We start from the raw sequence: 26,302 nt of genomic DNA, 5'->3' as shown, positions 1-26,302 counted from the left end.
AATATCTAAATAAAACTTATTTTTCTATCTTCATCTTCTCTCAATAACTCCCTTGAAGATTACTTTCTCCATCCCAGAAGAATTTGTTTTGAGAAGATAAATGTGCATGAACATGCATGCCCCATGTAAACACTTGTTTAGCATATTAGCCATGATGATCCATTCTTCAGTGCTCAAAATGCCCAAGAGCTTCTTGATTTACCATTCATTTGATATTTACTATTTTTATTTCCAAACATGATCAAATAATTGTATCTAGCCCTCTCCACAGACTACTTGCTATACTGCAAATAAGGAAGTGTAACTCTGTAGAGGAGGGTTTCCAAGGATCCAAGGATGAGGTTTGAGGCTCTAAATAAGGGGAGGCTGAAACCTTGGCTGCCTGTGTGAAGACCACATCACTGAATGAATGTGGACCTGAGGCTCTGAGCCACCATGCCCTGTGAGGTGTCACTGCACCAAACGATGGGGCAGGTGCTTGGCATGAGGTACCAGCCAGGGTGGGCAGTCACAGGGTGACCCCTCTGCCTCCAACAGAGCCCCAAAGGGGACTGTCCTCCCTCCAACAACCAGGAGTTGTGCTTAAATGGGCTTGATCAAAGTCTCTAAGCAGCTTTACCCTTCTCAGGCATTGCCTTTCCAGCCTTCTCACCTCAGTCCTGGCAGACTTGGCCTCACCACTTTCCTCTTAGGCAAGCTCTTAGCTGTCCTTCTGGCCTTGCCAGTTTTCACCCTCTGGGACTGTCATTGGTTTTCTTGGGCACAGAGGCTGCTGCTGCCTTCCCTCAGGCCCCTTCTGCAGCTGCAGCTTTCTTGGGCTTCTTGGTTGCACAGACAGGTTTCTTGGCCATGGGCTTCTTCAGGTTGGCTGCTGCTTTCTTGGTTGCCTTCTCCTCAGCTTCTCTGGGTTTGTCAGGGAGAGATCATCACCATAAAGCAGGTCCCAGCTGGTGGCTGGGGACATCAGTCCAGCACACAGGCTCTGCTCTGGGTGAGGTGAGAGGCCCAGGCTGGGCACTGCAAGCCCAGTCTGTGGCACAGTTCACATGCTGGACATGAGGTCTGACCCCTCTGATCAATCCACTGCACAGGCTGCCAGGCAGCTCCCACAGCACTCCATGGGGGAACAGGAGGGACGAGTACAAGCTCATTGCCAACCCTTTGAAGCCCTTGTGCTTTTGCTGAAGGCACTGAGTAACATACCATCAATCTAGCTGCAATTTCCTGGCTCTGAATTTAATTTTAGGCACTATAAACTCTCTAATCTGATGATGAAACAATATGTCATTTTCCTTGCCTGGTACATGCACAGAAGCATGGTGATGAAAAACTGGCATATTACCTTCAGCAAATGTAAACCAAAAAGAAGAAAGAAAGAAAGATGTTACTCACTCTCTGTGGTTGTATAAATGTTCACCATGCTCTTTGCAAGATTAATGCTATTTGCTCGGGCCAACGCCTGAGCAGCAGGAGAATGATCCCCATCTTCCTCTGGAATACACGAAAAGCCAAATCAACATGGTAAATAAATAAACACAAACTGTGCGTGTGTGTGTGTGTGTGTGTGTTGTGCCTCTCCTGGCTTGTTCACTGCCTAGAGCACACTGCAGTTACATTACCCAGGGCTGCTTTCAAATCATCTTTGTGCTTTGATGTCTCTCCCCGAGAAAAACTCTTCACACTATGTCAAGAAATGTAAATACCAGATTAACCCAGTCCCTAAGACAGATCGGCATTTGCAGAGAGCTTCCAGTGAAACACAAGCATCTGTTAACACCATCCTGCAATGAATATAATAATAAGGCAAAAAGCCCTGGAAAATATTAGAATGATCTGGTGTATAAATGGTTGGACTCAGTGATCTTAGATGTCTTTTACAACCCAAGATATTCTATGATTCTATGAAGGAAATGTTTGCATTGACCTGAAGCGCAACTCAGGATTTCATAGGAATGTTATATGAGGTAGGAAATAGGCCAAGAAATGGCACAATTGAAAAATAAAAATCAGAGGAGTCTATAGCAAATCCTCTCAAATAGGTCTTACCCAGGTACACAAGGACAGGAAATTTGGAAAAAGAAGGTAAGATGCTCTCTCTTTCAAGTCCTTGCTTGGCAGAGAGCCCACATGTAAAGTGAATTGCAAAGAACAATAACTTTTCCTCATAGTAACAATCACTACAAGAGCTCACCAAACCCCGAGGAAGAGGCTGACAAAATGGTGATACTATTGCCACCATCATGGTTGAGAACATGGCATCAGAACACAGACAGATCAGACTCCTTGTTCAGTCCACTTTGCTTACAGTTTAATATCCAAATTCTTGTGCATTCCAAAAAGACCCAAAATATCATTTAAGCACTGACAGCAAGCGACTTCATCAAGGTGGTCTAACAGCCAATGTATTTATTAAACACTTTGCTTCACATTTTATTTCTTTTATTTGTGTCAGACTTATCTCTAAGAACACAAATAATTCATCCAGTCCCACATTTGAAGAAAGTACAATCTTGCCAGTGAGTGAAATAAGTGAGGTCCCATGACATGTTGTAGGTAGTGCTAAAAAAATGGATGCCTGTCCCAGGGTAAGGCACAAGGGCTGGTAGTGGGGAGGAAAGCAAGGGAACACAGCACTGCCTCCTTCTACACTCACACTGGGCTACATAAGATTTGTCTCTGGAGCTGTCTGCTAAACACATTCCACACATGCTAACTCTGCACAAACTGCAATATAGCATAAATGGACAAATGAAGAAAATGTGCAAAATGCAGAAGGGTTAGGGAAGAAAACAGGCTTAGGGATGGCTCTCTATTTGGATTTCACAGGGTGCAGTTACAGCCCTCAGTACCTGAGTAAACAGCTGAGTCTGTTCCCTGAACAGCTTCTCTCTCTCCAGAAGGTTCACCAGGTGTTGGTTTGTCTGAAGACTCGTGCGTTTTCCCCTCAGGTAGCTCTCCACTTATTTCCATGTTGTCGTGAGTGCCCAGATCAGGTCTTTCATCTTTCTCATCCCCGTTTTCACCATCTGTAAGCACAGGCTCGATCATTATCTGCACCCTGCTTGCCAGGGACCTCTCTGTGGGCTTGCGCTCTTCTGCCACGATCAACTCATCCGTAGGCGTCTCCAGCTCCAACGTGCTGCCAGACACTTCCCTGGTAGGCGACTCGGTTTTGACGGAAGGTGCTCGCACAGGCAATCTGGATTTCTTGGAGCAGCGCTGTGCCACCTTCTCTTCCTCTGGCATCAGCAGCTTCCCATTGCTTTCGCTCAGAGAGTTATTTCTTGCCAGCAGGCCGCCTTTGCTCTTGGCATACGTGGATCTGGGAGTGGCAGACACCGAGCCCTTCCTCGCAGGAGCGATGTAGCTCGGTTCCTCCTCGCTAGAAGACAAAGTTATTGTCCTTTTGTAGGGGGTTCTTGTTTTGGTGAAGGTGCCAGGTTTTTCTTCACTGCTCTGGCCTTGCCCGGACTGCACAGAGAGCGAGCGGCACAGCTTGAACTGCCTGCCATCTGCCTCCACCCCGCTCGGGTCTGTCGGTGGGCTTCCCACTGCCATGGAATCTGCTGCCTTCTCCCAAAAGTCCTTCAGGTTCTTGAAGTGTTCTCGATTGAGGCCGATATCCTCCTCTTTATTACTCATTGATGAGATCGTGTAGTTCACGCCTTGCTTCCCGGCCTGGCTGCTTTCCCCCTCTGTGGTCAGTGGTTTGGGGCTTGCCAGCAGCTCTTTCTTTGCAAGGCTGTTCTCTGCTGGCCCCATGGGATGCACAAACTGTTCGGATCTGGGGGAGGTTCTGCTTGGTTTCCTCTTCACTGGTATCTTGCTGGGAGCAGAAGCTTCTTCGGGTGGAGTTTTTGGCCCCACTGTGGTGCCGGTGGCCCCATCAACAGCTTCTCCTCCAGCTGCACTGCTGGGCTGAGGCACAGCATCCTCTGAAAGCTTGGTGGGCAATGCAGATACTCCATGACCTACAACAACAACAAATGCTCACAGCCTGTTCCACCACATCACATCGAATTTCCCTGGAAAGTCTGGGCTGCAGTTTCTCAAAGTGAAGCGAGAGGGAATTTTCTGAAATTATCAATATATTCTTAATTCTTTCCCATATTCAGACTCTAGAAAGTCCCCTTCCATCTGAAGAAAGCCCTGAAACCCCTAGCCTTTCTCCCTGCAATAGGGCATGGAAAAAATCCACTGAGCTCCAAAATGTTGCTGTGAGTTCAGGATTTATTGGCAGCTTCCCTTTTGGTCTGACAGGTTCCCTACTGGCTATTTGCTATGTACCAAAACTACACTATACATTCAAGGCCAGAAAGAGAAGGTAGCTTCTCTTGTGGATTAAAGAGCTGAGAGCCAAGCACTCAGTTTAAAAGGTACTGAGAGCTCGGAGAAGTTTCAGTCATTAGACTGCTTTTTTTCCTTGGTCCCTGCTGCCCTGGGCATAATTCACACAAATGCTGGCAGCCCATTCTTACATGCAAAGGTAAGAAATACTCTTTGTTATTTATTTTTACACACACTGAAAAGCATCTTGTCTCTTGGTGTTTGATGTTGAATAACAAAATTATCAACAAACTTACCTTTTCTAGACAAATGAAAGCCATTTGTTGCAGCCACAAAAGCACTTGTTCCAGTGTCACTCTCTGTGGAAGAGACATCATGTATACTGGGCCTCTGAACAGAAAACAAATCCTATCAGTGTATATATACTAGCAGGACTGGAAAAAACATGTTTTGTTTGAGCACAGACACCAGGGCAGGCAGCCTGTGGAGTCCCAGCTGGTAGGTATAGACTGTGTGAAAGTCCAAGGAATAACAAAACAAAGTACAGGGGCTGTGCCCTACCTTGTGTGATGCAGACAAGTGGGCAGGAAGTCTTGGCTTCGGTTTTGGCAAAATCTGATGCTCCGCAGTTTCAAGAGCAGGTGTGCTGGATCTGTGGGAGAGCAGAAACCCCTGAGCAAGGAGGTCTGTGGTAGTGATGTGCCTGGATGGGTGATCAGGCAGCCTTCAACATCATCTCAGTTCTGCTCAGCTGCAGAACTTGCTCAATAAAAACAATGTGTGTCAACTACTTGGTTTATTCAGATTTTCCCCTTCTGGGAAGTGCCAGAAGAGCCTGAGAGCCATGCAGAAGGGAAATGCATTTCTGTGCTAAGGCCCAGGAAGGAACAGGCCACACCTTGCTTAGAGCTGAATGAGGAAAACAAAGCAAGCTTTTCAGGACTTAGCCAACCCCAAAAAAACCTTGAGGGTTGTGCTGGTAAAGCAGGAGCACCTCGGGCTTGTTGCCTATGGATCCTTCATTAAACAACACCCACTGATCACCTGCAGGAGGTTTGGAAGTGCTGTCAAGGCCCACATTTAATATTTAACTGGAGCAACTGCCACCTGTGAAGAATGGTTCCTCATTTTGCTGACCAAAAAATGCAAATGAGATGGGAACAACAATACATGAGTATGTGAATATTTTAATGGCTTCTCCATAGTTCACAGATATTGAGTGAGGTCACTGGTTTGCTCGTTGGAGTGCTTTTAGTGGATGTTTCTGCTCAGTCAGCACAATGTAAAATCCTAGCAAGCCTTGATGGAGAGTGCTGAGCACTGGACACAGAGGTTGGCACCAGCAGGAAATGAGCAGTTTCCTCAAATAGTTCATTTTGTTAGTGTTGCTCCATGGTAAAAATTAAACAAATAAAACCATAATTACTTTGAAAAACTAACCAGCATATCCTGACATTAGAGACAGCTTCCATTTTACTGACTGCTTATCAAATCATGCAGGAAAAGACCTTTGTGGGATAAGCACATTAGCACTAAGTTATTAGGGGAGGATTGATATTCTGACAATTCCTGGAAGAAGGATTTAAAAAATATCCTATAGAACCTATTACTTATACAGTCTCAGAACCTCAGTTAAAGACCGGGATTTAATGGGTAGCATTCAATTTTCATCACAAGTAAGAGCAGCAGCCAGAGCATTGCAGCAGAGTTACCTTTCCACTCCTGCACCAGCAACATGCTCAGGGAAGGCAGGACTCAGGGCACCTTTGCTTTCCAGACCCATTTCAATGTGCTCATTGGCCTCATCTGTAATATAACAGAGACAACTGAGAAACGGCATTTCATTAAACTTGCAGTGGTTGGTGTGTTTTGTCTGGGGAAAGAAAAAGCTTTCCCTAATGAAAATGAGTCCCATCAGCACAATCCCTGGGGATTTGAGGAGATGGCTGTGGAGGGTTCTGCCTGCTCTCCCCACGGATGGGGGAGGCCTCGGGGCAGCACTGACTGCACTCCCCATGCAGCAAAGGTACTTCCAGACCCCACAGGTCCAGGAGGCCAAAGCGAGCTCATAACACCTGACTCATGCCAGGAGCTGTTGCATCGCTGGAAACCTTCACAGGACACTGCTGTGACTGTCAATAAAGTTAATCCGTTCCAGGATTTAAATTCAGCCATTTCCTGTTTTGACTCAAGTCATCCGATCTTGGCAAACAAAGGAGGAGGCCAATATAGTTAATGAGGAGATCCCTGTTATTTTTACTGGCACAAGCTCCCAAAGACCCTAAAGAAAAAACAATAGAAGACAGTAACCTTTACAGCAGACTGCCAGGGTATGAAATTACATTAGACATTTTGTTGGCAAATGGGCTTTCTTGCTACTGCAAAACCAAAAGGATTAAACTCTCAAACAATGAGGAAAAACTCAGCTTAGGCTGGTTAACAAGATCTGCACATATTTATTCACATGCAGCTAGGTCTATTTTAAAGAGCAAATCTACCTGTTACAAGAACTGCCAAATAATTTTAGGATGTATTTCATTACACAATACAATAGAATAGGAAGCTCAGAGGATTCAGAAGTGACATTAAACACTACAGCCTTGCTTTTTATCTGGTTAGAAGAGTGCACAAGGCCCAAAAGCAGGCCAGTCCTGCTGACAGACAAGCTGTGATATTGGTGTCACACCACTGCTGCTCACGTGGTGCCATCCAGCACCAGCCCAGTCAGCCTACAAGTAACAGGGATATCCAAAGATTCCTTCTCCCTTGTCTGTGCATCCCCATGGAGAAAAATGCTGCATTCCCAACTCCTCCTGCCCACCCAGCACCTGGCCCTGAGGTGCAGGGACACAGCAGCCTCTGCTCAGAGCTGCATTAGGACCACATGTCTGGGAAGTTGGGGAGTCACTCCTGCTGGAAGACAAGGGTCTGGTTGTGTAGGAACGAGCCAGTTTTAGAGAGCACACTTCTGAGAGAGGGGCTGTGTTTTGCCCATGTAAATGTAGATGGGCACAAAGCATCTCTGAACATTGTCTCTGGAGGTGTGGTTGGTGGCACGTGCAGGCCATGGCACGTGCAGGCATGGGAGTGTTTATTTATACAGCGAGCCACGTCCTCCTCTTCTGCCCCGGACCTGAGGGAGGGAGATGCCTGCAGGGAGCTGTGCTGGAAGCAGAGGAGCCAAACACAGAGCTCCCACATCTTCCCTTTGGCTGTCATGGTTGAAAAGACCTTTACAACCAAAGACTGCATTCCCTTCTCACCTCCCTTCCAAAGGCACTGTGTTGTGTTTGCTCTTCACTGACACTTCCCCCTCAGACAGAGCTCCCTGTTCCCTGCTGGCAGAGGCAGCAGGAGGTGTTCACTTCCACCCATCCAAATCACTGCCCTGCAAAATGGCTCAGCCACTGACACAGCTATGCCTGGCTTCTATCACCACAAACAAATGGCCTATTAGTAAGTTATAATCCATCAAGACAAGCAAAAACGCCTTTGCTAACAGTAGGATGAGACAAAATAAGAAGCAAATTCCAACAGAAATTAGTAGTGGTCTGACCAGTTTAACTTGTCCATACATATATTTATATATGTATGTTTACAGCCTGCTCTAAAACTTTTGCTGCTTTACTCATTTCCTATCACTCTAAAACAAAGATACTCAACACTAGGGGAAAGCACGACTAACCCTGCACCAGGGCTCACTTGCCTTGGTGGGTGGATAAAATGGTCTCTCTCGTAGATGACTTTTAGCTCTCAATTATTGCACATAAGCTTTAGGAGAAGTTATCACTAAATTTATCTATCTGTGCTGCTCTGCAGGCTGCAGTTTAAATATAGGGTATCTATCTGTTCTATAGATTTGTATTACTGCCCATGACTAGTGTTTTCTATTAGAAGCAATACCAACTGTGAAAACCCTTAGGGATCCACACAACCCTCCCTTCTGAAGGTTAAACCATCCTCCAGAAAAAGTCATAGGGCATTTTCCTGTGCAGGCACGAATTTCCACCCCTGCTCAGCCCGTTAACCTTGCAAAGGGAATGCCAGCACTTATCTCAGTGGGCTTTTCCATGCAGGAATTTTCTCAGTTCACTCCCCAACACAGACTTAAGTCTAAAGACTTAAATCAGGAGTCACGAACATATTACATAGATTTGACTCCTTCATCACTCTGAAAGCCACCAGAAGGTGAGTGACCCTTCCAGGGACAGAAAACAAGGTGTCAGTATGGCAAGCAGAGGCCCTTATCTCACCCACTGCAGACTGAACGTGAGTTGTATGGTCAAAGCTCATGTAAAGGGGTTTGATCCTCATTCCCTCATGGGCCAGGTGCTGCTCTCAGCAGTGCCACACTCTTGCTGACCAGTCAGTGAGAGAAGAGTTTGCCCTTGTGTGTGAAGGGAGGCAATCTACACAGCAACCACAGCAAGAGCTGAGCACGTGATGGGCAGCAGCAAGGTGAATACATCAGCTGCAGGACCTTGATCCTCAACCAGTGCTGTAAAGTGTCAGTGGGAAAAGTAAGAGGAAGGAATAAAGTCATGTGTTACACCTGTGCTTTACCAAAATAAGTCTGAGAATAGAAATAGAGAAAAAATAGAGAAAAAAAGGGAAGAAAAGAAGTTGGAAAAGTAATAAGGGGTTACATTTAAACATAATTACTATACTAATTTAATAACATTTGCCTCTTCCTTCTTAGAACAGCATTAGTCAAGTAATGCACATGCAATGACATAACTTGCATATTGCTGCTCTATTAGTAAGGAGATTATTTTAGATGATGACCTGAGACCACATCTCATATATGCACATCAGCCCTAAAAGTTAAATCTAAAACCAACAGCACTTCAAATTTTGCTTTCTTAAAGTGGCCAGTGAGGTAAGGGTGCAAGGCAAAAGGCAGACAATCCTATTCACTGCTGGCTACTAGCTGGGCTGCTTGTGACAGAGCATTTGCCTGACCTGGGCCCTGGCAGAGGCTGCTGAAGCTCTGCCCCTTCATGCAAAGAGGGTGCAAGCAAAAATGCACATCTTCAAAATGCAGAACACGCTCTGCAGAAATGGCCAGGCAACTCTGCCAAGCTGGAAAAGGTTTTATATGTTTAGCATTCCGGAGGTATGATAAAATGGTAATTTTAATGACATCATGAATCCATAATAGCAAGGATAAAAGCAAATTCATATGAAATATGATGGGCCAGTTCTGCATGAGAGGTTCCAAGGAAACTATGCTAAGCTACGAGAGCTGTCAGGGATAAGTAAAAAGCAAAAAGAAAATGAGGCTCTCAGTGCAGTCCCTAGTTGGTGTTTAGCTTTGAGAATGTGTCCAAGTAGTGTGGAGCTAGGAGGGGTATACTAAACCCAGGCAATTCATGCTACAGAGACATCCTGGCCAAGGAGGCCCATCAAAAAAGGAGTGATCAATGCTGCTGCTTCCCCATAGCAGGAATGGGAAGCTGGGCCCAGAAAAGATGGCTGAACTGAACTGGTGGAGATGACATTTGAGAGCTGGACAGCTACTCCTTTATCTAACAGTAGCCTTTACTGCAAAAGAACAGAGCCCAGCTACAGGGTCCTTGGGTTAGGGACGGTGGCAGACTTGGCTTATCTTGGCCAAGGTTTCCCCAGAGCAGCAGCAGCCAGTAACTCAGCAGCCATGGTGGAGTATCTGTGATTTACCCACCCTGACAAATCACCAAGGAGGTTGTGTGACACTGGGCTGCAGGCCCACAGTCCTGCTGCAGGGTCAGCTGGCCTGTCTTCATGTTGAGGACTGGATGTGAACCACCCTCAGTCCTGCTTTACACAGATGTTCAGCACAGAGTTCCAGCTCCAGGCTGGTTACATTTGGACTCAAAGCACAGTCCTGCCTGTTTCACATAGGGCTGATCTCTTCTCTTCTCTGCCCTGAGCTGACAAATCTGCTTTGATCTGTTTACAGAGCACCAGGAAAGTTTATCTGCATGTCTAATCTGCTTCGAATTAGCACATGGTCCCAGATACACCCTTGCTATGGCACACAGCCTGGGTACCATTCAGACTTGGCCACAAAGCCCTTTTTACTTCAAAAACCACATTATGCCATGGAATTATTTCCATGTAAAAAGCTAGGCATGGACCCTCTCAAGTGGGTAAATATGTGCCAGAAGATATCCCTTGGCAGAGATATGACTGACCCCACCACCCCAAAGGCCTGTGAGAGCAGTTGGCCAGCTACTTTTGTCAGATTTCTTTAGGAGTTGGGGCAGGGAGGTGGGTTTGACCCACACATATCAGCTTGATGTCAGAAATTGTCCTACATCATCTCCTTTTTTTGCTTCTACGGTAAGAAATTCCAGTGGTGTCCAACAAACAGAAATTTGGGGAAAAAGAAGCTGAAGTGGAGAAAAGGCATTCACCACACATGGCTTTTGCCTTGGTTCTCTGCCACACTGTACTTTTTAATTTGGGCCCTGATTTTGATAACAAAGGATGTTTTTCTAGCACTAAAAGCATAGCTGAGAATTCCCTTATTACAACACAAGGGCTGGTCTCCAACAGGCTCCCAGTATCGGGAGACTCCCACTCTGGACCACTTTTTTCTGATCCATCAATTTGTTTTCTCAAGATGCACATTAACATACTTACTTTCTAGTTTGCCCTTTTTCCTCCTAATCGATGCCCGAAGTAGATCCGGCCCCTCTAAGTCCTCCTGAAACCGCTTTGCCTTCACTTCCGAAAACCATTCACCTGTCACAAACTTCTTCTTCTTTTCATCCTTGATGGAGCCTTGTATCCTCCTGGAAGTCAGTAAGGGCATTACACACCAAAAATCATCAAAGTTTCAACTCCCCCCAAGTTATGTTTGTAACAATGTCCGTGTGGTTCACCCGACTGACACTGCGGAGGATCCAGAGATTATTCTCTGCAATCACAAGGGCCAAACCAGCACTGAAACAACAGATGATTTATTCTTCATCTGAAATGGGAACAGCACCTTGTAAACACAGGCTTTCACCTCTTCCAAATTTCACAAATCCAAATCAGTCACCTGGCAAGGAGATTTGTCCATTTGCTTGGCAGCCCTGAGGGTTTAGGAAGGGGTGGGGTTGTTTGCATGTCTTGCACTTCTCCATTTTATTTGTCTATTAATCTCTTCATGAGTGGCAAAGCCTTTTGAATCAAATTTGATGCAAACCACAGAAATAAATAACGATATTCAGGGAAGCAACCTGTCCCTGCAGCATTCCCTCTGGACACTGTGCCTCTCCCTGCTCCTCCTGCCGTGCCAATTTTGGCACTCACATGGTTAGCTCTCCTTCCTGAGCACAGCTTCTCCTACTGTAACTCACTCTGGCACACCCAGGGCTGCTTTTTGGCACCTAAACCCGTCAGTGCTCTGTTTCCTAGTCTGTACAAGAACCCTCCTCCGGTTATTTTGTTTTTACACCATGGCTTGCTGAATTAGCTGCCTTTCAGCTGGTACTGCCTCCCACAGCTCACCACAGTTCAGGGTCCCTGCAAGACCTGGGAGGCCAGAGGAAACTCCCACCTCAGTTCTCAGCAGGAAGAGGGGGCAAACCCCAGATAACCATAGAGCCTTGGAGGGTCACATTTGTCTGCCTACAGGCCAGGAGGGAGCAGGTATGGGATAACCAGGCTCAAGCCTCTGCAGGCAGTGCTGGGGGTCCAACAGGCCAGACAGCTGGGGAGCTGTGCAGCTCCCATCTAGATCAGACTGCCTCTGTGAGGGTCTCAAGGTGCTGGGCCAGAAGAGATATAGGAACATGTTTTAATCTTGTTAACACCAGATAAATGTAATGCCATTGACTTCATTTCACCCGGTGAGGAGGTTGTGCTGGAACCAAACATGTCTTACTGCAGGTAGGCAAACTGACAGCAAGGGGTTCTTAGCACCACTCTGGTCAGGACCTAACTCACTTCACTTGCAAATCAAAGCCTTTTGTGCAACAGCTTCCAAAGAGAAATGAAACAAAACCGAAATAATCCAAACATTCTTTTCACCAAACCTCCCTTGCAGAGCAGAAATTAACTGCATTTCAGAACAAAAAAAAAAAAAAGAAGAAAAAAAGAAAAAACCTCTTTGAAACCATGTTTCAATTCAAAGCATATGTAAGAGAATGCAGACACATACACATCAAGTCCAAGCTGCTTCATGCCACCAACCAGTTCTGTTTCCCCAGCTCTCACCTCAAGCAGAGGCCAGGGCACACAGGCTCCCAGGAGCCTGCTGCAAAGCTGCCTGCTCCTCCTTCAAGCCCTGAGCATCCCTCCTACATGAGGCTTACTCTTTTTTTGGCTCAACAGCAAGTCGGAGACTCACATCCTTAGTTGGGATACACTGGCACAGTGCCATCCACACTCACTGAACTACTCGTTTCTTGCCATAGAGAATTTGGTGCCAGCTCCCCGAGCCTGGTACATACTGTCAGCCCAGATGGTCTAATGGCTGGCATTTAAAAAGTGACAGCAGCAACAAGCAATCCTGATCAACCAGATCTGAGCTCCGGGACGGCCAGTGGCAAGTGAGCTGAACTCAGAGAGAATCCCTGGCTCTGAAACAGGTCCCTGCAAACCTTGGGCAGATCACATGGCCTCTAACTGCCCCCCTCTGCCTGCAGGATGGATGCTGCACACACACCCACCTCAAAGAGCAAGGAAGGGACATAAAGCAGAGAAGGGGGTGTGAAATCTCATTTTAAAACACTCTGAGGCACTTCTGTGCTACCGAGCAAGTAAAACAAGGTAGCAGCTACTCCCCTGCTCAGACCTCTGACACCAAGAAATCAGCATCTTCCTCCCCTGAGCAGGAAAGGGGAAAGATGCCCTCGGCATCTCTGAGGGCTGATGATTAACTCAAAAGGAGAGTCCAGTCCTGCAATCCTGCAGAGAGGGGACAGCAGCAACAGCAGAATGACTGAAAAAGCAGGAAGTACAGTGAAAAGATCCATCAGGATCTGAGAAAAAGGGACAGTACTGGTGTAGCCTGCATCTCTCCTTGTTGCATGCACACAGACACACATACACACACACATGCTCCTCTCTAAAAGAAGTGAAAAAATCCCCCCAAGGGAAGCCCACACCCTGCTCTTACTGCACACCCTCTCACCTGATGCGATCCCCGTCCTTCTTCTTCAGCTCTGCATCTCTCTGCAGAACCTTCATGAGCTTTTCATACTCCTCCTCTGTCAGGAAGCTCAAGTCCAACATCTTCCCTACAATCTTCTTCAGTTCCTCAGACAGCTGAAGCAATGACAGAGCAGGAACTAGTCCAGCCCAGCCCACCACAGTGCCATGGGCAGCCCCTTGCAGCCGACCCTGGTGCGCTGAGCGAGGTGCGGTTGGAGAGAAAGGACTTCACCGCAGCATGGCTTGGGTGGAACTTGCATTAGCACCTGGACTTGCACTTCCAGGCTCTTGGCTGGCACATTTCTCTGCACTGCATGCCTTCCCCTGCCAGGAAAATTCTCTCAGCAAAATTATGCTCCTTTGCTTTTCTTCAGGCGCAGTTGCAGCGATTTGGAAGCCAACGTCAATCACGCAGGCGAGCACGGGAAGGAGCGAGCTCGCCGCCCGCCGCGGCTGCCTCAACAGGCACGAAAGCTCATCTCACCAACAGCAACCCCAGCACCCCTGGCATGCGCTGTCCTCACCAGGGAAGTCTGCCTCCGTGGAGTTCAAGCATCCCTGCAAAGAAATAACACCGAGATGCCTTTTATGATAAGCGTGACATATGGTAACCGAATGTGTACATTGGGGGTTTTTATTTGTTCTCCAGCACAAGTTCCAAAACAAGCTGCCCTACTTTCCTCCCAGTCCTACGGTTCCTCACGTGGTATTAACCTAACCAAGACAATGTTTTACTTTAGCCGCTTTCCTACTAACAGGTAAACAGTTGACTCAGCATGCCACAAGCAAAATATGCATATAAATTACCAAATTGCTTGCTTGGGTTTTTACCTCCATTCTTCTTTTCCTTGCTTCTTTCTGCCCTAAATGAGACCGAGGATAAGTAGCCAACCTTTGTAAAGCAACTGGAAAATGACAGAACAGCAACCTATAAGTGTTCCTGCTGCATGTTATGCTATGAAATACCAGGGACTGCTCATTTTCTAATATGTGTGTCCTTTGCTTTACACTGCACTGATATTTGCTATTCAAACAGTACTGGTGCAGATCACCTTGTGTTACAACAGACAGCAAAAATGGCCAGAGGCTGCAGGGCGTGGAGGAAAAGCAAATCATGCATTGCTTTTCTACTTTATTCCTTCTCCTCTCTCCCAGCCAACTTGAGGGCAGTGAGGCACATCTTCAAGGGAGTAGAAGTTCTGCTCCTGTCCATGTAGGCATTTCTAGCTCACCAGCTGGAATTCTTCCACTGTTTCCAAGCCCATCAGGTGATTGTGGGTTTCATCATACTCTGCTATTTCTCCCAAAGCCTTGGGAGTTAGGTCATTAAAAATTAATAAATCCCAGCCTTCATGGCAAACAGGATCTGAAGGTCAGCAGGCCCATTCCCTAACCCCAGTGCCTGTATCACACCTACTCTCGATCAATCTGCCATTTTGAGAACACCAACCTCAGCTCCTCCAGGCCACCCATTTCAGTGCTTTGCTAATTGGTAACAAGCAACTCCTTCCTATTGCCTGCCCCAGGTCTCCCTGACACATGTCAGTCTGTCCTGGCTACCATGGGGATGCTCCCTTTGGAGCCATCCTTACAGAGTTTGACACTTCAGCCTCCAGGTTAACCAACCCCAGCTCCGTCAGGTTCCTCAGAACTGGGGTTTTCATTATTTTTGCCACTTCTTTGGACTGTCTCTGCATGGTGCACCTCTTCTGTCAACTGGCATATATCCAAAGTTGAGAAGCATTTCAGCTAAGCTTTGCTCATTTGACATCATTTCACAGATTTACATTATTTCAAGGATGATACATTCCCAAATGTTTGCCTTTTTCATAATGGTGTAACAACATCTTAGAATAGACATCTGACATTAATACTTAAAAAGAAATATCACAGAACACTGCATGAGAAGGCTCATAAAAGGAATGGCCACTGTCATAAAACCTCTAACGTTTTGTAAAAAATTGTTGAACAAAAGGAAAAAACATTTCACATTTTTTTGAGGTTTGTCACACTACAATTATAGCCTTTGTCATCTGAGAAACTATCAGTACCACTCTAAATAGTTAAAACAGAAACAGCAATAAAAAGCCCTGATGAATCTCTACTGTTTAAACCTATATTTTGTCCAGCTTGGCATGGCTCTTCCATGCTTGGTTCCAACCATCTACTCTCTCTGGCTCTCAGGCACAATCCTACTTCTACAAAGACATTCACAGAAATTTCTGGGACAGATTTTATTTTTAAAAAGGTATCTAAGGACATTTCACAGTATTTTCTTCTCAGGCACTTTTATTTATTTTTAACAAACCCGTGACATGTGGGCTAAAACTACTTCAGGAAACATTTCCAGTGAAGACTCATGTTTATTCATCAGTATGGTAGTCAATTAAAAATAAAGGTTACTTCTTAGGGATAAAGGCCATCTCTTTGTAGAGAGCCTTTTTTATCCCATGAAAATGTTTTATCTTACTGGAATAGCTCCATTAGAAGGAAAAGGTTTACAGAAACCAAACAGCCAACTCCTATTCTTGTTTTATATAGCTAAAAATCAAACCACTCGCTGTGGGAAAGTGAGGTGGTTCAGGAGACCACTCCACCTGGAGGTTTTGCTGGAAGTCTTACGAGCTGCAAAGCTGCTGACCCAGACCTGCAGGAGTAAACAAGGCTGGGAAATGATCTCCACCTGCAGCACAGCCACGGGGCTGTCCCCGCTGTGATCTGAGCTTTGCAGCCTCTGATGGGTACACCATGCTGACCTGGGCACTGCAGGGGCTTGGAACAGGAGAACCTCACCATCAACCACTCAGGTGCACAGCAATAAGGGAGAGTGTGTTATTTGTTTACTTGGGTGTGCAAGTGCAATAGATTAAGGATAAGAATCAACTGACAGGTACAGGATGTTATCAGGCAGGCACTGCACTGTGCTCAACCATTGCCCGCTGCCCCCAGTTGCTTAATCCCCAAGCTCATGCTCCTGAAGCAGCACCACACAGCTTTGATGTGCCCTGTTAGATTGCACATAATCCTCTGCCCTCTCAAAGCTTTGTTAATAAACATTTCAGACACCACAGGGATGATGTAGTACAAACACCTAAACCAACAGATCCAAAAGAAAGCCAAGACCTCGTGGGTCCCACACAGACAGGGATGATTTCTGCATGTTCTGCCCAGCCCTCATCCCACCACCTCTGCAAACTGCAGGGAAGGAAAATACAAAAGCCTTGCAGGTTTGTAGGGCAATAATGGGAGTCATTGTGCAGTGCTGAGGCAGATTTTACAGTAGAGTGGGACCTCTTCAGTGGAAGCCCTTTTCTTAGCCCACTGATGTAAACTGGTTTTGGACAAACTGTGACAAGCAAAAAGAAAGTTGCACTCTCCTTCCCTCCCACCAGTGGGAGATCCCTCCCAGGTCAGGATTACTCTCCGGCAAGAGGAACAAAATGGAGAGTCATGAAAGAGTGAATTGTTTGTGTCTGGATTAGCAGCATCTGCCCAAAGCCTGCAGCACAACATGCAAAGCAAACTCAGGCTACCCTCAGAGGCTGCACCACCACGACACCCCTGTGCAGGGGAGCAGCCCTGCTGGGTCCTGCCACTGTCATGGCAAAGCAGATGGGCAAAATGGACATTCAGGGCTACAAGAAAGACCATAAATCTGAGCAAAGGAGCACACTGGCTGTCCAAAGGACTGTCTTTCCTCTAACTGCTTTTCTAGGGAAGAGAACATCACAAAGACTGACTCGCACACTCAGCTGTGCTGACAAATGCTGGGTGTGGAGGGGGTGTGGAGACAAGCAACAGCAGGACCCATCATGTGGCATAACTGGCTGCATCTCTTACTGTGATAGCTTTTGATTTCTTGTGGCCACCTCCCCAGTGTGTACCTTTCCTTCAAAATTCTGCACATCTTCAGCACTTCTTCAGCACTGGGATGTGCACAGATTAATAATACACACCATGGGCCAAGCAGCTTTCATTGATTAGACACTGTTGCATATAAAGGAAGAGGATGAATTTAGGAACTGTAGCCTACTAACGTGGTAGTCAGGACCCAGTATTTAACACCCCAATTTCAACCCTTAGATGAGCATAGGACCATCAAGACCCACCTCACCCTTTGAGACCTGGAGCTGCACATAGGTCCATGCAATAAAGATATGAAAACCTCCCAACCCAAAACATGACAAAGCCTAGAACAGATAATACTGATCTCACAAGGCTATTCATAGCCAGATGAAAATAGCAGCAAGCTGGAAAGGCTGCTTGCCTCTGTCCATACTTCTTTATCACATATCATGCCACAATGTAAGGAAATAACCTCCTTTAGCTTTACAATGTGTGGACACTTCCCAACACCCTCATTAGTCAAGACAGTTCTTGTAGGGCAAGTCAAAACCAAAAGCAGCATTGTACTAAGAATGATGGATGTGGTCCTGGCACCCACAGTCATAATGCAGTTCCCAGTATATGCTGTAGTTAACAGGACCAGAAGGATTTCATACCAAACTGCTATACCTGTACAGTCTGTAATCAGCCTTGTACCTCCCTCTGTCTCATGCTGGAAGGTTCAGCCCCACTCTTCCCCCCCATCTGGTTTCTTCTGCAGTCAGTGAAATATGCAGAGGTATTGCCATAATTACTTTACAGGTAAAACACTGATAGCCACTATAATGCTCACAGGCACAATACTATGGCATTTAATGCATGTCCTTTCCCAGCAGAGAAGAAATAAAAAGCAAACTTCTGGATGGTCTTTCTCTTTGGGAAGGATGGGCTGAAAACCAGCACAAAATCTCCTGTGGCACCTCGACTGATGTAAGTGCTCCCTTTTACACTTGGACAAGCCCTCGAGGTGCAAAAATACAGATAGAAGAGGCATTGCACAAGCCTATAAACATGGCTCTTAAAGTATGAAATTGCCAGAAAGTATGAAAGTGCTCCTAAGGCACCAAGGGCTGTCCTACTGAAAAGGCACAGGGCTGAGCAGCAGACACCTCTACCCAGGTCTGTTCTGCCTGTGGCTGCACTCACACCACTAACCCTCCTTCTCCCTCTCTGTGCTCACATCTCCCCTCTCACTGTAATGAAATAAATATATAAAATACCTGTCTTTTGTTTAGCCGTTCCAAAGTGAAGCATCACGAGAGCTCTTCTGAGGTGCATTACTTTCTCATTATTTGCAATATGCCACTTGCAACTCTGGACTGTCTAGTCCTTCACAGACCAAGAGCAGCTGTGAGCTATGAGAACAGAGAATATATTTAATATAATTATTTTCTAAAAAGCTATTCCACAAAAAATGCTGTGGCTGCACAGAGTGCAATGATACTTTTTCTGACTTTCCCAGACAAATGAGGGAAAGAGGTCTACTGTTCCTACACAAAAACCTCCTAAGCAGCTAAGTCATATAGAAATGGCCTTCACATGAGAGACAGCTGATAAGATAAAGAATAACCTCAAACAAAGCAGGCAATTGTGGTCTCCCAGAGCAGTCCACGTATAAATGCATCTGTTACCATCACACAGAGAATGTCAAGGCCAAATTCTGGCAATGCCAGGCACAAATGCCAGAATTACTCAAGCTTAACTACTCATAGACTTAATATAGACTTTTCTCTATTCAGTGAGGGCTGCACGTGACACAATTCCCACCTCAGACCTGCTGATGAGCAGCAGGTGCCTGCCAATAACCACCACTGAGGCCAGCTTTGGCAGGCCCAAGAGGCAGTTAGCAGACAGCAGGTCTGACCCTAGTGATGGCTCTCCTCTCTGCTGTGCATCCCAGAACAAAACAATACTGCTCAGTTCATCGTGAGCACAGCCCCGGGTGGTTTCTTGCAGATTCAGTCATTCTCTCACATTACACTTTCCAATAATATCCAACATGATAGAGAATCTCTGCTGTTTTATTAAGATCTTTTCCCTCCCCCTCCCCCTGGGCAGCTTTAGTGAAGGATGTCCATTGATCAGGAATGACCCTGAGATGTTCGTAGGTGCAGAGGAATTGCAGGAATTTATCAAAGCAAGCAGGTCTCTAGCCCAGCCCCTTGAGAGCAGCCAGCAGAAGATATTTTAGAACAACAGTACAATGCTAAGCCAAAAAAACAAGCAAACTCCTGTATTCAGTGCACGTGGGGAATGCATAACTGAGGAAATGCTCCACTGACCACATCAGAAGCGGGTGAACTTTGCTTATTTGCACTCAGCCTCAGAAATTCCACTGCTTCTGAAGAAGGTCTGAGACCCACAATACTACAGAGGGTTCAGTTAAGGCTTCAATTTCCTTTTGTAAAAAAGGATGCATAAGGATTTTTCCTCCCCTGTGCATTTCTACCCAATGCAATGTAACCACCACATGAATAATTATCTCCACTGAACTCTACTCATCTCCTTCCAGCAAGGAACTGCATGGATGGAATTTGCTTTACACACAATTTACTTCCTTTTAGCCATTTTTAATTAAATGAACCATCCTATGGTTACCACCTAGGGTAAACAAAAGACTGAGCTTCTCAGTCTTAATCATTATTTCCTAGAGCCAGCATCGCCAAAATGAAAAAAAAAAACATCAAAGAAGTGTGACTCAGACTCCTTAAGGGCAACCAGTCCTTTTACTGGTCATAAACTGATAATCCAATGCTATAGTTTAAATATTTGAGACTTCTGTTTATTTCATAGGTGGGAATTATTTGCAGAGCTTGCAGGATGTAGTTCATTGTAATTCTGCAGATTACCAGAACCCAAATAAACAAGCACAGCCACCCGGGACACTGAGAAATCCCTTAATATCCCATACACTGAGAAATCCCCTAAGATTCCAGCAAACAAGGATGGCCCTTTCCCAGCTGCAAGAGAGGATGCCAGTATTTCAGAGACTTTGCTCTCTCTGTCACCTTGCCATACCCACTCTGCTCATTCCAGGTGTAACTCAGGGAGCTTTGGAGGAGAGAGGGAAATGCTCCCACACCTTCACTAAATGCACTTTGCTTTGGGATTGGGGGCAGGGGCTTGTGCTGAGGTTGGTTCTAAATCTGCACTTACATCCTCAAGAAAACAAGTTTTACAAGAATTTGCATTCCCTATTTATTAGTTTGTAACAAGCCTTCATCCCCACAGCTTGGCTGTGAGCCAGTTTAGGGCTCCCCATGCACGTTGTGCTGTGTGTCTGCTGCGCTGACATTTCCATCTGAGAAATATCCTGGTGTCCAGGCTTCCCTCTCATCCAAGGGAGAACTGGCACCTAATATCAGCTTTAAGGAACTCAGCTGTCCCACTAGCAGTTTCTAGACACCACGTGGTATGAAGGGTACTCCTAAAAGCATCTTCTCAGCTCTTATGCTTGAAAAGGCAACAATAAATAAATATATGGCATCTAAAACTGAGCAATTAGCAGCTTAGAGCTAGACCAGTGCAGGTGAAGGTTACATATTTAGTCTAATCATCTCCCTGTCCCCCTTTGTCACTCACTGATCCTCAATATGAAAAAGGGGAGATGGACAATAAGTTCTGGCTGAGTTCAAACAAAGAAACTGCAGGACTGGAAGATGAAGAAAAAAGCAATCACCCATGAGAAGTTCTGGCTTTTATTTTTGACCCAAAAAAATATCTGCTGACCTCAACTTTGCTTCCTTCCAAACGTAATTTCTCTATGTTTGCCTGCAGTTGTGACATGGCATTAATTGCTTTCCTGACCCTGATTGTTATGCCCCAGCAATCATGAGCTTGCAACACCTACCCAGCCATGAGGAGCTGGTCGGGAGCCCTCAGAATCAGAAGCCATTTTATTTAAATAAAACCAACACCAAAACCCCTCATTTTGTAACATGGTGGGGAAGTTAAAAATATGTGGGGCCCGATTCCTTTGTACTCCTGTTCCTTCTGAGCTCCATGGCATGAGGCAGAGAGTGGTGATAAATCCCGAGGGAAACCAGCACTGTTTGTTTAGGAAACTTTGCATACTGAGGGATCCTTCCTTCTGGTGAGTGATTATTTTTAAGCCTCAGCCACGCCTGGATGATTCTGAAATAACTCAAAACTAGAATGAAGGTAACTGCAAAACAGTAGGGTGCATCTCATTATTGCTTAAAATATTTGGAAGGTATAATTCCCTCCAACATGTGGGAAAAGGAGTTTTGGATATAACATTCTAAGAAGTAATCTCCTGATCTGTAGTTTCTAGTTTGTGATGCCAAAACACAGAGGGGCTATGTCCAGAGGTTGGGGTCACTCCCAACATTATGAAAGGGGAGAAAAATGCTGCTCAAGTCCATGCTGATTTGGGATCCACACCTTCTTCTCTTCTAATTCCCAAGCATGTGCTGTACCTGGTTCGAGTACAGAAATGCACTACACTAAATTTTTAAATAAAGCTGTTTTACTTTGTCACCCTGACATACAGTGAAAGGAAGCTCTAGGGAGAGCAAGCCCATTGCTGAAGCTGCAACATCACCTGCTGTCAGATCTTGTTCTACGAGAAAATAGTCACATATGGGAATATTTTTTACATGGTCACTTTCCTTCCAGGAATAATGCAACTTTTCAGTGCAAACACAGACTCAGTCATTAACTCCCTTATTGGAGCCATGTACATGCTCTAGGAGCTGGATGACTTCAGTGGGACAAGGGGTCCTGGAAGCACTTATTACTACAAGAAGAAAAAAAGCACCTGCTTCCACTACACTGTCTGTCCCCTGTAGTGCTCAGAGTCAGGTGAAGGATTCTGTATTTAAGTCTATCCATCGAAGGGTGATGTACAACACCCACAGTCATGAGGAGGCTAATACTATCAGAGATGGGCAGTCTCAATTCACAAGGAAAGTAATCATTAAATAAATCAGATGCCACACTGATTTCAACAAAGCCACAGCTCCTATATTAGGTTTTTCCTATAGGAAAAAGTTGCAAGAGACTAATTAGCTAGAGGCACAGCTCTAAACAGATATGCTTAAACTACCACAAATCTCCATGTGGACATGGCCTGTCATTTAGTTTAGCCTAAAATAAAAGTTTAGGCAAACTCAAGTGAGAAGTCCAAACACAGATTGCACCAATTTAATTAAATGACTAAAAATAAAATCAGTATCAGATGATCATCTGGTACCACTTTCTTGCACAGACAAGGTGTTTCTTCCATCTGTGCAGCTCCATGAATACTTAGCAAATCTTGCACGGAGGTGGGGGAAAACAGACGTTTTGGATAAGAATAACAAGATCACCTGAACTGTTGAACAATGCAGTTTTATTTCTAGGTGCTCAAGCCAAATGAGATTTGGAGCTTTTATATGAGCAGTGACAACTACAATTCTGCCCAGACACAACTGTATGATGACGCTGTCGTGTAAAACGCACATTATACTGCAGAGGGTAAGATGCCTGCTCACATTGCTGACCCTGTTTTGTGGTGCTACGTTCAGCCCAGATAGCTGCAGGTCTGTGAGAAGGCAACAGCTTGGGCTGAACTCGCTGGAGCGATGGAAACTCATGCCAGCAGACACCCAGAGCAGTTCCCAGCAGCTCTCTGTGGGTGAGTTTCACTGAACTGCTGTCCTAATCCCATCTGTTTTGTCCCTCCAAGACGAACTGGACCATTAGGTTTAACTTGCAAAAAGTAACTTTCTTTTGATTCCAGTCACTAACAGACCCTTATTTCTCTCAGGCTTTGCCTCCAGTTGACACCCCAGGGCAGCCTCGTACTTCTTTCAACTTTGTGGCAAACATTTATTATTGTTTTGTTTTTCTCCCCCCCCCCCCCCCCCGCTACATCTCTGAATGCAGATAACAATATTGATTTAAATGCAATCAAAGCGAGCCTGACATACAATGAACACTTTGTCCATGTTGTGCCATACTGTGGCAAGGGCTGCCTCTTTCCCAGGGATGGAGGCCCATTAAAGGGACACGATTTATGAGTTCAGGGGGAAAAAACAAGTTTGCACTTCAATTACAGAATTGTGCAGGAGAGCAGAAACTTGGGTCACCACGTGGAGTTTCTCAGATATTCTGCCAAAGGTGGAATGGGGAGGGAGGTAGAAGAGATGGGTTCAGCCCTCAGAACCAACTGATCCCTGCCTGCTGACACCCTCACACAAGTTTCACTGGGGTAGGTTGGTAGATCTCCACCCTTCTGACCATACCCTGGGGGGAGAGGCTCAGGGGGCCCAGAATGGTCTATAACATCACTGGTGAGAATAAGCTCCATTGCAAGCTATTTTATATAAAAATGACTCACTGCCAAACAAATACAAAATAAGACACAGTAAACCAAACAGCAGTGGCCATAGGTTACCATGGCTTATACAACGGCATTGATCCCACTGGAGAGCTGGCTGCAAAGGGAGTAGAAATTAATAAACGCTGCTTTTGTTGCCATGCCAAATATTTACAATAATGAAGCATGAATAAGGAAGTAAATAAAACCAGGATGGAAGGGAGAGACTATGAAAATACAGACAAAACAGCAGAAGTCACAGGAAAGTGCCACATGATGTTCCAGGTCTTCACAGGCAGTTTAGAAAACAAAGTGGGAAAGCAATAACAAAAAGTACAATATAAGCATCAGAAGTACCCCCTATTTTGTAGAATTTTCCTTTCTTAAAGACTTTTCCATGTCAGGTTTTCTCTATGGAGAAAGTTGAGGATGCCCCATCCCTGGAAGTGTTCAAGGCCACGTTGGATGGGGCTCTGAGCAACCTGGTCTGGTGGAAGGTGTATCTGCCCATAGCTGGGGGGTGGAATGAGATGGTCTTTAAGGTCCCTTCCAACCCAAAACATTCTATGATCTCTCCTCTGAAAACCAGCAGCTCTCTCACAAACTTAATTTTAAGAGATGGCACAAAGCCACTCTCTAATTGCAAGAAGCCCTGACAACACAATTCATCAACGCAAGACAAAATACACTTTTATTTAAGTAACACCCCCACGTTCTGTCCAGCCCCGCAGGTGTGATGCCCTGCCGGCCTGTCGTGTGGGACCAGCCCCGAGCCGTCACCGAAGGGCCATGGGAGGTGCCCCGGTGCCATCCCTGCCTGACCCTGCCTGCCCTCAGACGCTCCCCTCGCCCCGAGCGGTGCCGCGGAGCTCAGAGCACCCGCACCCGCGGTCCCCACCGGCGCTGCCGCTCCCGCCACGGCCATCGAGGCGAAGAGGGCTGCGACGAGGGCTGCCCCGTGTCCTGCCCCTGCCCAGTGTCCTGCCCCGCGTCCTGCCCCGTGTCCTGTCCCTGCCCGCTGTCCAGCCCCACACTCCCCCCCGCTGCCGGGCCAGGCGCGCACGGTCCCCCCGAAGGCAGACCCTGCCCTGCCCTGCTCCGGACCGCCCCGGGCACCGCGGGCACTCCCCCCGGAACCGCGGGCACCCGGGGCACGGCTGGTCCGGGGCTGCCGGCTCTGCCAGCGGCCCCGCAGGCAGCGAGGGCAGCGGCACCTCCGCTCCCGCCCGGAGGTCCGGCGGGCAGCTGTGCCGGGGCGTCCCGTCCGGCGGCTGAGCCCGGGACACGGAGCCCGAGCCCTCACAGCCGCTGCCGAGCCCGGCCCAGGGACTGCGCTCCCACCCCCACGGACACTGGGACCGTGCCCGGGACAGCGGAGCCCCGACGACCCTTACCTGCCCTCGGCGGCGCGGGGCGGGTTATCCCGGGCGGGGCTATCCCGAGAAGGGGGCGGGGTTATCCCGGACGGGGGCGGGGTTATCCCGGGATGGGGCGGGAGCGGGAGCGGAGTTATCCCGGGATGGGGGGGAGCGGGGCGTGTCTGTCGCGCCCGGCAGCACCGCGGAAAACCCGGCCCGGTGAAGGAGCAGGGCGAGCGGGGCGCAGTTTTGGTTTGGGGACAACCTGGGTTGGGGATACTTTCAGTCTTTCCGGATGTTGTTTGTCCTTATTTTATATTTTGTGTTGTAAAGACAAAGTAACTACTGCCACCCTTGGTTCAGCCGGGGCAGGACCCACCTCGGCAAGCCAAAGTGTAAGGTGTTAAGAGAGGTGTAAGTTGTTAGGAGAACAGGAGTAAGCAGCAAGGCCGCCTCAGCCCCAGCACTCGGCCCGAGGCAGCCCTAGGGCTCGCTACAGCCCCGCAGCCGCCCCATCTCCCAGTCTCCCGCTGAAACAAAATGCATCCCTCTCCCCTGCATCTCCCCCCGTTTTCATCTCCTACAACAGAAAAGGCTGAAGCAAAACTAGTCACACTTGCATGTCACTAAAAGTTTGAATTTCTGGGTGCTTGGACAGCCAATGCCTCTCCATCAAGCGGAGGCAGGAACAGCTTAGTGTGGGGTTTGCTTCAATCCTTTTCAATAATAGAGAAAAATGTGACTTGGAAATGAGTAAATACAGTCACATGGGGACAACTTTACAACAGCCTGTCAAATCAGTGAAGAAGTGCCTTTTATTACCACAGCCAGTGCCTCCCATGCTTTTCTCAACTTTCAGTCTTTTAGTAACTTCAGGAGAACAACTGGCAGAAGCCATATAAAACATTGAAACAGTAGGCAGAGGTGGGAAAAAATGGATTTACTTGCTGATTTCTATGTAGGCTTTCATGGTTTGTATCCTAAAATGAACTCCTGTTTCAAGTCTAAGGTTTGGGCTATTAAGCTTAAAGTACCGGGAGGTGTTTTGAGTCAGAGAGATGCTGATTGCTGCCTGACCCTATGTCATCTGTTATTATGACTTTTGTCTTCCAGAGCAACTGCTATGTGTACTGAAGCCCTGCTTCCTGGGAAGTGGTTGGGCATTGCTTGCTGATGGGAAGTACAAAATAAATATTTTGTTTTCCTTTGCTTCCATGTGCAGCTTTTGCTTTACTAAGCTGCTTTTATCTTGACCCATGGGGTTTTTTTCCATCTTATTTTCCTCCACTCCATCCTGTCCTGCTGAGGAAGGCAGTGATAG

The 26,302-nt window shown here is 46.6% G+C and overlaps 1 protein-coding gene across 3 annotated transcripts in view; it reads right to left on the bottom strand.

The window, feature by feature from the left end:
* LOC127472086 (synaptotagmin-like protein 2) overlaps positions 1 to 25,043 on the bottom strand; it is a 40,811-nt gene extending 15,768 nt beyond the window's left edge. Inside the window, exons 1-9 of one of the 3 annotated variants that reach the window (XR_007904866.1) lie at positions 25,018 to 25,034; positions 18,522 to 18,656; positions 13,397 to 13,974; positions 10,915 to 11,066; positions 6,000 to 6,093; positions 4,849 to 4,939; positions 4,584 to 4,677; positions 2,850 to 3,971; positions 1,393 to 1,491 (exon numbers count right to left, since the gene is read on the bottom strand). Coding sequence is in view for 1 of the 3 variants with exons in the window: in XM_051789748.1 (XP_051645708.1) it covers positions 1,393 to 1,491; positions 2,850 to 3,971; positions 4,584 to 4,677; positions 4,849 to 4,939; positions 6,000 to 6,093; positions 10,915 to 11,066; positions 13,397 to 13,497 (1,753 nt within the window). In the remaining 2 variants the exon portion in view is untranslated. The other 2 variants (XM_051789748.1, XM_051789758.1) reach the window with 2 other exon arrangements.
* Between the last annotated feature and the right edge of the window lie 1,259 nt (positions 25,044 to 26,302).

Source organism: Manacus candei, unplaced genomic scaffold, assembly GCF_025592945.1.
Source record: "Manacus candei isolate 608988 ecotype Guabito, Panama unplaced genomic scaffold, ASM2559294v1 h1tg000003l, whole genome shotgun sequence".
NCBI classification, from domain to species: Eukaryota; Metazoa; Chordata; class Aves; order Passeriformes; family Pipridae; genus Manacus; species Manacus candei.
This window is presented reverse-complemented; position numbering and strand designations above follow the sequence as displayed.